The sequence below is a fragment of the Anser brachyrhynchus genome (assembly GCF_964034855.1).
Source record: "Anser brachyrhynchus genome assembly, chromosome: Z".
NCBI lineage: Eukaryota > Metazoa > Chordata > Aves > Anseriformes > Anatidae > Anser > Anser brachyrhynchus.
In genome coordinates this window covers 64,848,990-64,862,959 of record NC_137697.1, presented here as the reverse complement: position 1 = coordinate 64,862,959, position 13,970 = coordinate 64,848,990, and the positions used below count along the sequence as shown (strand labels likewise).

Below are 13,970 nucleotides of genomic sequence, written 5' to 3'. Positions count from 1 at the left end.
TTCAAAGAAACCACTGAACCCAAACTGTACTGGAGCCCTTTTCATGAAGCATCAGCTCTCAGGAAGCCATCAGCTGCAAATCCCAGAGCCAAACACACTGTGCTCCTGTTGAGTTGGACGAGGGCTGCGAGTCCTTAGCACAGACCTGCAGGGTGGTGCTGACCTCCTGTCTACCCGCCACTGCAGTGCTCTTCGCACAGATGCCTGCTGCCCATGGCAAATGCCCACTGTACCAGAGCTGGAAGTCTGAAGCTGCTAAACACCAGCACTCACAAGAATAATTAATCTCATAATCACCAGCTCAGCTGTCTGTAATTGTCAATATATTGTTTTATGAGCCTTCATTGGCAGGAAATGAATGATTTCTATCTCCTAAAAATGAAATGACTCCACGGGTACAGTACAGGGATTATTTATATAGAGAAGAATAAATCATAATGAAAGTGGCAGGAAATAAATAAAAGGGCAAATCTGCTGGCTGAGTGGCTAGAGTTGAAATTTCTATTTGATGCAGGTTTCAAGGATCTTCTATACTACTTTAGTTATTTAAACCAAGCTCCAAGCTGTAATGGGTACTGATTTCAGTTGAATGGATACAGTTTGAGATATATTAAGTGCCAAGCCATTTGTGCTGTCAAAATGCAACTACGTGTCTCATTTGGAGATGACCAAGCTGAAATAAATAAACCTGAGAGCTGTTTCCTGATGGTACAATCTTTCAACAAAGTAGAAGGTCATGAAGGAAAAAAACATCTGGTCATTCTGTACATCAAAGTTGTGTATTAGCTGTGCCACTCTACCAAGGATGTAGGTACACAGCCAACAGTAAGCCTAAGTATCTGTCTGGAAGCATCATTTATCTTCTAGTGAGTAGTATTCACCTAAAAAGAAGAAAAAAAAATTCAAGTGAAGTGACAAGATGAGACAAGAGACTCACAATAGTAGTAAATAGGAGTAAAACTGATTTGAAGCTGAAAACACCAATAGAGCTGGATGAGGAAGCCTCTTTGGAAATGCAAATACTTTACTCTTTGCCTCAGTTCCTGTTACAGCCCACAGATAAAGCAACAGCAGTATCACTTCCCACATAACACATGGGCAAGTGGAGATACCATTTTAAGTAGACACAGTTTGGCATACTATCTTTTGCTGGCAATAGAACTGGTATTTAAGTATGTATTTCTTTTGTCTTTCTTACATGTAAATAGACTTCTGCAATATTTTGTCAGGAAATAGCGATATGTTTAAGCACTCCTTTCCCTTACCTCACTTGCCTACCAAGCTCATCCCAAGACCTTTCTAGTGTTGTAGCAAAATGCTATTTCAATGTTATTTCAGTGCAATTATGCAGCTTTTCTGTGACTTGGAGTCACAACATTCACTCTGCAAAGACAGTGAGAGAACATGGAGACTAAATGCCAAACAACTTCAAGGTTAGTCTCATGGACAGAGCAGCCCCCAGGACCAGAGTTTGCACATGATGATAGACCTGCAGGTGAGCAAAGCGTCCCCTGGGCATGCAGCCTGCCTGCAGAAGTCCTGCAGGCTCCTTCTTCTGACCACGTCCTCTTCCCAGGAGTCCACCAAGAGCTCGCCAGAGGAAAGCAGGCTACACTGAGAGTTTGGTCAGCAAAAAGTTTGCTGTTTACATAAGAAAAACATATACATATTTCTAATGTGGTGAAACAAGCTGGGTCAAAACACTGTCAAGCAGCAAGGCAGAAACAAAAGATAAAATTAGTTTTCAGCCCTGCTGTAGCACTGTCTTTGCGCAAAAGTTAAATTCATCTCCAGAAATATACATTCCTAACCTACCGCCCTGATCTCAAGGAGCAGCCATACGGTCTGGAGATGAAAAAGCAGTCTGTATGGTGCATACTGCATAGCTACTCAGAGAGGTATGTTTTGGTTTGATGACTAGTACAGTCTGCCTGCTCTCATCGCTCTTTATAATTAAAGCATTATTTTAAACTATATAGCATGAATTTGTCCTCCTGTGTCCCCAGTTCCTCCTTATAGCCTTTCCCTCTTATAAATTTAATGTATTCCCTCCACCCCCTTTTTTTGTTTTCACAGCCATGAACTGAAACAATTCTTTTCACAGCCCTCCCTTCTCACTGATTCTCTAATACCCATGCGCATTAAAAGCTCATCCATCATTGTTTTCTTGAATTCAGTTTTTTAATCAGGTCTGTATGTATATTGGTTTGAGCATGTGGCAGTTTAATTACCCTCTTGAATATGTGAAACACATCTTTGTCATATCTACTTATATCTGAAGAGAGCCATCCTATAACACTAATTAAAGAGGGATGATGACAATTTTTCCATACTCAAATTATATCCCATCTGTCTAGTCATCCTCATGTTCACTCTCTGGATTAATTAAGGGTGGGGAAAGGTTGTTTCCCTGGAGTTTTGCCTAATGCAGGATGAAAAGTCCATTTTAATGAAGAAATATACAAAATTCCTTTCTTCTCCTCCCCGAATAAAGCACATAAAATAGAACTGAGTGCTTCATTTCGCTGCTGTCAGTCTAATCAACTACTGATGTATTGCATGGCATTAGGAGTCATATTTCTGCAACTGTGTGCTGAAGCTAGCAGCTGGTCTGACAGGACACACAGCACCATCAGCAATTGACAGAGAGCCACTATGCCCCAGACTTAAAACCAATTGTGTGTTAATCATATGATTAAAGGACAGGGACATTGTACCAAATGGGTACAATGATGAAAGTATGCCAACCCTTCAGCATTGTCTTTTATCAGCCTGGGAGTATATTGCCAATAGATGTTTTCTTCAGGTATCTGAGATATCTCAGTAGAATATAATGCCTTCTGGTCTTCCTCAGTCTGAAAGGTTTTATAGTATGTATTATTGCTATTGAAACCTGTTTTGCTTCTGTTTAGATCCACATTGCTCCTTTTCATTTTGAAGCTCTGATACATTCAAGTTGACTTCATGTAAGCCTAAAAAAAATGGATTTTATTTAAATAGCAATTCCAAAAGCTCTTAATAAAGTGAAGGATGGAAACCACCCCCTCAGCAGTCAAAACCATATACCGCCAGAGAACAAGCAGATGTTGAAGCTCAGAACATCCTGACCACATACTAGTCACATGCTAAAAAGGGCAAAATTAGGCAGAAGCAATTTCATCAAGGCCTGGAGTTCCTTGACCCTCACTGCACAAGTGTAATAATTGCTTTGACCCATTCCTACTTTAAAAACTTTTCCACTGCATATGGAGTGGGCCTTCAGGCCTTTTCCTCTCCCAGCCATCATAGACGTTTTCCAGTTGCTGAGATTAATGACACAATCTTTCATTCAGGACAACGTGATGCTATAGAAGACTTTATTAGCTCAGATGGTGGTGATGCCTTTATTTCCCTGATTTTCTCCCATTTATATGAGGCACTGCAAATATTTCCATAAATTAATTAATTTCATATAGTACAAGTTCATAGCAATAACTTAGGGTCATCAATTGCTGAAAGTCTATTCTGATTCTCTGGTTAGGCCAGGAGATAATAATGTGTATAAATTTGCATGAGAAAGAGGCAGCTAACTATTGAAACCATTAAGATACATTTCTTTAATAGCCACCATTTTTCTTTGTCATTGTTCACATACACTATATAAACTGAGTTTTCATTTCAATATTTTTTCCTGCTGAGTGTACATTGTTCTCTTTTTTTATTCATTTCTGTGGTTTAATACAAAGCTAAACAAGGTGCTTACAAATACTTTGCACTTCCACTTACAGATTATCTGCCACATGTTGATCTATTTGCCAAACTACATAAGAAAAATGCAGATTGTTATATATAAAAGATTATTTACATATACTTTACTACAGGAATATTGAAACTCATCATTTTAAAGCCTTAAAACCAAATTTTCTTGGAAAGATAATAAATTCAAACCATGCTAAATCAGAGTCAGCCTGTGGCTAGAAATTTAAGGAGCAGCTGAGGGAGCCAGGTTTGCTAAGTCTGGAGAAAAGAAGGCTGAGAGGAAGCCTTAACGCTCTCCACAGCTACCTGAAAGGAGGTTACAGAAAAGTGGGTGTCAATCTGTTTTCTCAGGTGCCCAGTGACAGGACAAGAGGAAACTGGGTGAGGTTGCACCAGGGCAGGTCTAGATTGGATGTTAGGAAGAATTAGGAATGTGGTTAGGCATTGGAACAGGCAGGCCAGGGAGGTGGTGGAGTCATCACCCCTGGAGATATTTAAGAGATGTGTCGACATGGTGCTTAGAGACATGGTTTAAGACATGGTTTAGTGATGGTAGGTCAGGTTGATGGTTGGACTTGGTCATCTCAAGGGTCTTTTCCAACCTTAATGATTCTATTCTATTTCAGCAGCTGTTACAGCAATACCATTCTGCATTTAACATTTTGTTTTCACTTTAACTGTAATTAACTGTACTATGACTGAGGCACAGAGATAAAAATATCTCATTTTTGTGTTTCGCTCTGCATATTTGTCACTATTTTATTCTCACTGTTACATCTCACATTTTTCTTACTATTTTCTCAATTAGAATCCAACAATTAACAGTCTTCTCACATCTGCTATTTGATTTCCTATCTTATCTTCATGTGGTCTCCTTGACTTTAATGAACATTTGGATTATTTTTCATCCAGATCAAACTGCCCTGGAAAGAAAAGCTACTCTTCTTTAAGTCACAGAGGCCAGTCGAACAGACATGCCAGCTCATTCCTGAATCAAAATCCTGGCCAATAAATAAATAGCCAGTTTTTAACTTCTATCAGCCAAGGGAAATATTCCAAGTAGTACAAATAACTCTTCCAGACATACTTAAATCAGCCTTCTTTTCTATATGCGTAAAATTTTGTGCCACTTCTGCAGTAACTCTTACTGTTTGAAGTGGTGTTTTCTCCCACACAACTCTGCAAATACTGAGCATCTCATATTTTATTTCTTTAGTCTTAAATTGCACAATTAGATTCATTAGAAAGCTCTATGGAGTTCTGCACCTGGCTCACTGAGAATACATCCTTTAAGACATTAAAATGTCCTGGCAACAAGGATACCTGAATTTCAACAAGAAATTGTTATTTGAGTCCTTAGAGAAATATTCTCCCTTTAGGTACTGTAAGGAAATAAGCTGATTTAATAATGGATCCTATTTCTAATATTTTTCATTACCTCCAACCCAATTCTACAACATGAATGGTTGATTGGCAGGCAGAGCAATCCAAAGAGATAAGAAAATATTTCTTAGTCCAGTACGAACACAAGAAAACAGGGTAGCAAAACAGTAAGCAATTTCAAACCGTGTGTGGACAAATAGGTTGCATAGATTTATTCTTCCTTACAACAGCGCAAAAAAATCCAGTATAGTGATCAAGTAAATGATTTCATCCCATCCACCTAAAAAGTAGAAAATCCAGCCTCAAAAATTAAACCAACCTTTCTATAAGATGTTAGTATATTTCTAATAAGCATGCAATTTTAAGACCCAGTTCCTCTGCTCTCCTCCTTCCCTGCCTGCCAGTTAAACTGCTGGTCATGTGTTTTATCTGCTAGTTTTCAGCCCCTTACAAGCAATGTCTGCAGGTAACATTTACAATATTCAACCTATAAACAGTTTTTGTAAAAATACATTAAAACCTTGGTTTTCACTGTGAAAGTGATAGTAGCACTGTATCAATAGCCAATACTGGAAAAGAAATATGAAAAGCCGTTTCACTAGCAAACTGTTTTAACTAGTCCATCATTTTAAGCATTTCCATGAATTTAATAACAGCACCAATATCCAATATTCTGAACTTAATGTAATAAATGAAGGGTGATCACATTACCCAGTTTAAAAAATTGCTTTACATAATGTAATCACTTACTTGCTCTAATTTAATTTCACTTTACATCATTTAATAAATGAATGCCAATCATTTGACATAATTGAATAAGTAGTTCAGCTCATTCTCTGAGCTTCTTAGATCACAAAATAGGCAGCTTTTTGTCATCTTCCAGGCTGGTATTGCAAGATTTAAGAGTTGAGTCTCATTTCTCTTCTCAACTTTTTTATTATCCAGTGTAGTTCCACTATGCAGGGAGGAACTCAGCCCAGCCCTGCAGGCTGAATGTTTTGAAAGAATTATTTAAAGCTGAGAATCTAAATCCTAGAAGCTCTAGATACTCTTCAGTTTCCGGTGAAGTCAACGAGTCCAGATAACACAATGGATTTCCCCATCTTCTTTCCAAAGTATGCAAGGAAGTATTTAGATGTCTCTTTTAAACACAGAAATGTAGAAAATCCCAAGAGGATTTATGAAAATATCTGGAATTCACTGCAGGACTTCAGCAAGTGAGATTTCAAAGTTCACCAACTCAGTATCACCATGTTTTTGGGTGAAAAGCTTGTGATCACACAGGAAGCTGTGAAGATGGAGGGATGAAGCTGTCCTAAACTAGGAATCTAGTGACATTACTCCACTGTAAATTAAAATTATATGCACCTATATGTAGGTGCAAGTTAGCCTTGTACATGGACAAACTATTTTCTTGCTATGTGAAGATCTGAGGATAGGTCTCATTCAGTCTAATCTGCTTGAGCTTTGTCAGTTTCAGAGAAGGTGAAGAATTTCTCTACTTGGAGATGCTGCATGTAGACACACTTTTCTAAATGTCTTAATACAGCTTTCTGTGTGGACAGACCTAGTCCAAAGGAAGCAGATGGGAAACTCAAAGTTAGAAATATTTGTGAAGAGCTACCTTTTTTTGTCCCCAGTGCACCTTTCCCATGCACAGAAATCCTAAACTCGGTTCTACTAGCCAGAAATCAGTTATGGTTTGCCTGAGGATCTAGTAAATAGTAATCTTAGGCTCCTGGTACCTGTTAATGTCTGAAATGGCCTTTTAAAGACAGAGCAAAAAGCCTGAAGGGATGGATTAAAAGGTTGCGTTGTTCAAAGGGCTTACTGAGTTCATCATTCTTTGAAACGAATTTTCTCAGAGATTACTTTTTTTTTTAAACCTGTAAACCAACAAAGCTTCAAAACTTGTTTCATTAATGTATTTGTAAGCCTCCTACCTTCACGTACAAAGCTGAATTCTAGTGAATCTTTGTAGGAAGTAATGCAGAAATCATGGTAAGGCATTAACAGTTTGAAGTTTAATAAAAAAGCACAATGACTGCTTCTAATGAGTTATCAGAAGACACTAACTGACATGACTCATAGAATGAATAGACAGATGAGAGATCTCCTATATGCAGGTATCTTGAATATGTCCAGTGGTCTACAGCTACCATCTGAAGCTGCTTTAAATAGAAAAATTTTTTTGAATGAGATCATCTCATGCAGTGGCCATTTTCATCTTTTTCATCCAAGTCTAGGTAGGTCACAAAAGCACTCTGAAGTATGAAGTATTACAATTATTTGCCTATTGCTACAGGCTGAATGTCAATCTTTTCACTTACTGTCACAGAAGACTCTACAATAATATTTGTAGACAATCTGTAAATATGCATACCTATACACAAATTACATATAGTATATTTAAGTATTCCCTCTGAAATACATACAGGTAATTTTGGGAAATATTTTTACTAGAGAATCATATAGAACAGTGACAAAAACTGAAAGGAATAAATGAATGGGTTGGTTTAAGGATTTCTTATTTCTCCTAGATTCACCCTCAGCTAGCCTCTTGCTTTCATCTTTCATACATTAAGAAAAAGATTAAATCTTTTTTTCAAACCAACAGCATAATTCTTCAAAAAAAACTATACTGTTCACTTAGCTGTAATAACAATGATGTGCTTCGTGTTGACTTGTTTCTCTCATGCAACCTTCTCTTCCAGCATCCCCAGCTGGATTTAGTGCTGACTTCACACAAATTTTGTGCCAGGTGAGTGCAACCATCTTACTTCAGTTTAAGGTGTGAAACTGCAAATGCACATTCACTTATCATCACAAAATTAACTTCTGTGGTTGTGGTTTAACCCCATGAGGCAGCCCAGCACCATGCAGCCACTCACTCCCTACAGCAGGATGAAAAGAATCAGAAAGATAAAAGCATGAGAACTCATGTTGAGATAAAGACAGTTTAATTAGTAATAAATAAACAAACAAGGGATATAAAAAGCTATTGCTTACCAAGAATAGTCCAGTGCCCAGCCCGCCCCCAGTTAGCAGTAGCCCTGGTAAGCTCCTCCCCACATTTTATTGGGGACCATGACACCCCACAATAGGGGACATCCCTGTGGTCCATTTGGGCCAGCTGTCCTGGCTGTGTCCCCTCCCAGCTCCTGGTGCACCCCCAGTGTGAGAAACTGAGAAGTCCTTGGCTCTGTGTGAGCACTGCTCTGCAACAACTAAAACATCAGTGTATTATCAAAACAGTTTTCATCACAAAATATAGCACCATACAAGCTACTATGAAGAAAATGAACTCTACAGCAGCTAAATCCAGTGCAGTGGTTTATCAGAGCAACAGTGACATAATTCAACTCACTGTAAGAACTTTCTGCTCTTCAATAAAAGTCCATATCTAGGTGGAAAACTAGGTTACATTTCCACAGTGAGTTACTGTACACAGCAGGCAGTAACAGAATGCTCATTTTTTTGAGGACAGTTATTTTCTTAAAAAAAAATTAAAAAAGGGAGCCCTCAGAATAAAAACTGATTTCTGACACCTAAAAATATTAATGATAGATGACACTGTCTTTCATCTTCAATGCTTCAGTCACCAAATAAATGTCAACTTGGCAACATGCTGGCTCTCAGACATGTGCTCAGAAGATGTTCCACTGCTTTGAAATAGCCATTTGGCTCAGGGGACAGTCATAGACAATAGGATTTCTTCTTGGTGTTTGAAGTAGCAGCTGCCAGATACCAGCAAAGGCCTTACTGTTGGTGTTGCTCTATAGAAAATACCCCAGGGTTGGGAGGGCAGGGACAGGCACTTAACTGTTGCAGATAATCTCTAACTAGTGGGGAACATCCAACTTGACTTCTAAGAAAAAACATGTGGCATAACACTACGACCTCCTGGTTCACTGAACAGGCAAAAGCAAACAAAACCAAACCAAAAACCAAACCAGACTATCTAATTAAAAACAGAAATTATAAATTTAAGAGTAATTTTAAGCAATTTAATAATATCTTTGGGAGGCAGATAGGACTTGAGTCTTCACGCACCTTCTAGCAAAGGACAGAGCTCTGTGTTTGCAATACATAATTTAATTTTAAGCCAAAAAGACAATAGACATGAGGAAGACCACTCATCATTCCAGAAACTGGAATATGTTCCACCCAGAGTTAAAACAAGCCAACATTCAGCATAAGGAAAACAATATGTGGGGGAGGAAGAGGGCATTGAAAGAAAGACAAAGACCAACATGCAGACAGAAACACAAAGAAACAGTATAATTTCGACATGCTCACCATCTGGAAATGCAAAGGAGTCAGAAAGCAGCAACCAATTTTGAAACAGCCATGTTGTAAAGCTGCAGCCAGTTCTCTCTGCCAAGTTTGGTGGTTCAGTCCAAGAGAAGTGTACTGGAAAAAGGTTGTTGAAGGACTGCAGTGATGACTTTTACCTATAAGCATTAATTTTGCCTTTCTGACTGCTACCTTTTAAGAAGGCAGACACCACAATGAAATCATCAATTCACACATGGAATATATGGGTTCAGGTGTACTCACTAAGAGTAATCACAGGATATATTTCCAGCTTTGCACTGAACATCAGTTTCTTCCCTTCAAACCCAGAGCAATACAGTTTCCGGAAGTATCAAGCGTAAGTCACCTGCTGCCTGCACAGATGCTCATTTACAGATTATGAAAAACATCTGGAGATTCTTTCAGAACGAAGCATGCAATGTATATATTGCACTAGTACCCAAGGACTTATGTACCTTCAGCACAGAAATACACTGCAATTGATTAAAAATAACATCATTTACTTTTTAAAGGGTTACTCCTATACAGAAGCAATTATTCAGAATCAAAGTGCCCATGTTACCACAAGCAGAAAGTGGTAATAAATCTATTTTTTTTATCTTGTGATTCTCCACAAACAACTATTTCCATAATACACCTGTCTCATGCATCTTCACAGGCTCCCTTTTGTTTGTACCACTAAATCTGATCTTCCTGAAGGACATCTGCTAATGTAGGAAAAAATCTGTGGACATCAAGCACACAGAAAAACAAAACTGATTCTTAAAAAGCTCTTTCTTAAGCTTTTAAGCATTCTTTCTTAAGCATGAATGATCTAGCCTTTTAGGAGACTGGAGAGGAGGTGAGAACATCTGCATTAGAAATTCTCTCTAGCCACCTTGAAATTGCTTTTTTTCCACTTGCTAGAGAAAATGGGCATTTCCCATTCTGTGAGCTCAGAACTTGGCAAGGAGGAGGTTGTAAGTGATAAGAAGTCATTTGAGAAGAAGAATATCCCCCTTAAGGAAGGCAGGTGGGGGAAGGACATCACATTCACTCCACTCTTCCACTATCCTTTCCTCAAACTCAATTTCTTACTGCACCAGTTGCTGTCACTTCAGTTTTATTATGTCTCTAACATCATAGCAATACCTTTGCATCTCAAAACATTTACGTGCCAGGGTACCACAAAGCCATGAAAACATAACTGCAGTGCTTAACTAGATGAATGGATGTGGCTTAACTGACATATGCAACCAATGTCAAGCAAACTGAAAGAAGTGGTTTTCCCAATTATGTTATTTAAAGACACATCTGTTCAACTCTTGCTTTCGAAGATTTCTTTCTGGGAAAAACTGCTCATTGCTAATGAAGTAGCTGCTTTCTTTCACTAAAAATTTAAAAAAAAAAGTTGGTTGTTTTCTAATATGAAGTAGCCCCCCAGTATATTTCAACATTTAGTTTCCACATAGTTATTAGTAAGCCTGAAAGAGCTGACCTATGTCCCAATTATTTTGCTTTTTCCCCATCCATGAAAACCATTATCTGGTGATTTGGGGTCCAACATTTGCCAGAAAGCACCTACCATTTGTTACAGTATTTAAAAATGATAATGATTTAGCTGTTACTGAAAGTATTAGGAGAGTTTCCCAATCCAGTGGTTTTCAGGACCCAGGGGCTTCCCTGTTTCTTAGCCTGGTAAAGCCTATCAGGGTACTGCTATAGGCCCTATAGGTTACCCACATACAGCAATGTATGCAGCTTGTGCTGCTGCCATCCGCCCAAGTGTTTCCCAGACACATGTACAAGCATGCACAGCTACACCCTGCATAGACCAGCACGGAGCCTTTACCAGCACCTCCCTGAACACCAGCAGCACTCACACAGGCAAGCACTGGACAGCCCACACACTGGCACTGAGCCCCTCTCACCACACCCAGAACGGAGATACATCCACAGAACCAGACAAAAAGAGGTTTTAGTAAGAAGGTAGAACAGATAATACCTAAAAAAACAACCTATTGCTTCTGTCATTCAAGCATACAGAAGACCCCCATATAACTTTTCATAAAAGGAGAACTGACTCATTCCACTGGCACAACATACAACCGTTCCTTCTCATCATTAATTTCAGAACACGTAAACCCAGCTCCTGTGCAGCTACTGAGATAACTATACCTCCTGCTGTATGTCTTCTTACTATCTACTTTGCTGCTGTCAACCATATCCTCTCTGTTTATATTGCACCATTGTGTCACTTTAGAAAATACTATTTACTTCCTCTAAAAAAAAAAAGTTTTTTTTAAAGTGCTTGGGAAAAAGAAAAAAAAGCACTGATCTTTATCTGAAGGTCTTCTTTAAGAAAAATGAAAGGGTTAAATACAACTTTGAAGGAAGAAGAGTCTGCTTTTTAATTGCACTTAAAGATCCTCACAGAGTAAAACTTATTCCCAAAGTTCAGGTAAAGACCTCACAACATCCTCCATGTTCCTGAGCAAGCCATGCCTCTACCTACTCCACTCACTCACAGTAGTTTCAGCACATGCTGAAGACACACACCACCAGCCCCCTCCTCACACTCTCTGCTGGGACCTCCAGCAACAAAATTGTTCAGATGTGGAACAATAACTGGAGGAAAACTGATTTTGTAGCGTAACATTCAAGAAAAAAAAAAGCAGTGATCAATCAGGTTTATACGCAAATATATATTTAAAAAATTTTCTTTCAATGCAGCTACCATACAGAACAGAAGCAAGAAAGCCTTCAGCAGGTTCAGCAGTGCTGCCAGTGCCCACAGAGTGATCAGAAGGTAGATGAGTCCAGAATTCGGAGGTTGTGGAAAGGCTGATGCCTCATGAGGATGCCATTGCTGGCACCAGCCAACAGCTCTAAGACAATTAGCACAATGCAGCAACAAAACAAGTAGAGCATAGCAAAATCCAACTGGTCCTCCAGCTTCCTTAAACAGCCCTCTTGAAAAAGCTGCTCCAGCTGGTGCAATTCACCCCTGCAAACAGAATACTTCTCCTTACAACAGCTCCCAGGGACACGAGCTTTTTCAGCCAGAAGATGCCAAGAAGCAGACGCTGTCTTTAGCCAGTCTGTGTAGTTTTGGACCCCACAGCACCGCAGCCTCTTCTGGACCACATCCACAGCCCTGCTGCTAGGAGCCTGGGAGTGGGTCCCATTATACTGATAGAATAGGTGACTCATCGTGCTCTTCAGCTCAGTTGCCATCCGAATAGAATAGAGTTGTGTCAAAACTGCTGAAGACACTTGAAGGCAAAGAAGGATAAGCAGCAAGTGCATGAGAACCCCTTGCTGATAGCGGGAGCTCTTTGTAGAAATAGAAACAGCCAAAATACTCGTAGGTAGCAGGACAAGCGCAGCTACAACAGCCAGCCAGCCAGGGAGAGAAAAGAAAGTCTCCTGAAAGAAGTATTGGTAGTTCTTGCACAACAGGATCACAAAAAATCCACCAAAAGCCAAAGTTGCTGCACAGCCCAAGAAGAGAAAACCAAGGACCATCAGCAGAGAGCGAGCAAAACTCCTGAGCCAGGAGTCCTCATAGCCCCACAGAGACAAAACCACCATCCTAATTCTCTTCATTTTCCTTAGCCCCCTAACAGCCCAACGCTCACCACCACCATTTTTGAAAGGCCTCAACCCCACTTGTACAGGTGTAACAGATGACATCTCCACCCAAAATCAGCTTGCAAGGGAGCAATGCTGATGAGACTCCCTCAGCATAAAGCCTGTTTTCCACCAGCTATTCACATGTTACTGCTTGCTTAGCATAGCCTGCAAAAATGGGGAGGGATGGTGCCAAGCTTCATGTTGAGAGGTCATTGACTCTGCTGTTATTGGAGGCAATTTCATTTGAAGAGGAAGCACGGCTGGAAAGAGGCTGTACCTGTTGAATTACTATGTTCGTGTATTAAAGAGCTAAATGTAAAGAAACAGTCAAGGTGATGGTCAGCGGTGCTAGGTCAGATCACTTAGGCTACCGAAATGACAGAGGTAATCCAACTATAAATCCTACAGCACTAGCCAAAATGGCAACAAATGCACGAGTCAGAGTCATTAAGGGAAGAATAGTTTAAGTGGAGCTATTCAATCAAGGATCTCTGTAGGTAACACACACCCAGACTCATTATCCTTCCCAGTACGTTTACCACTCATTAGATTTTATGAGGGGCATAATGATGTTAATAATATTTTGCCCTTTTTTACTCAGCAAGATTTCTGTGTAGATAGCTTCAATTACTCAGGACACCTGGATGAGAAATCCCTACCATTTTGCATTTGCATGCCCTCAGTTTGCATCACCAGTCATTTGACTGAGTGCTCTAATGACTGAATACAATCAACAGTAAGAACTGTATTAACTTTTTCTTATGTGTCAAGAAACTGAATTTCACACAGGCTAAATGACTTCACAGCAAACACAGAGGGAATCAACGTCACTTATCAGCCAGCAGAAGAGAATTATATCTTAAACGTGATACAGAAGAGTGAAATAAGATGGGAAACCTGCATAAAACTTGCCACAG

General features: G+C 39.4%; 1 protein-coding gene across 1 annotated transcript; it reads right to left on the bottom strand.

Annotated features, from left to right (window-relative positions):
• Positions 1–12,102: 12,102 nt before the first annotated feature.
• On the bottom strand, positions 12,103–13,059 carry LOC308185051 (tetraspanin-3-like). The gene has a single exon (XM_080572697.1). It carries the CDS (start codon positions 13,024–13,026, stop codon positions 12,220–12,222), a length of 807 nt encoding a protein of 268 aa, XP_080428823.1. The 5' UTR covers positions 13,027–13,059; the 3' UTR covers positions 12,103–12,219.
• Positions 13,060–13,970: the final 911 nt, after the last annotated feature.

What these genes read in the sequence shown, in the direction of transcription:
- LOC308185051 (XM_080572697.1), bottom strand. Translation starts at nt 13,026, where the DNA reads ATGAAGAGAATTAGGATGGTGGTTTTGTCTCTGTGGGGCTATGAGGAC.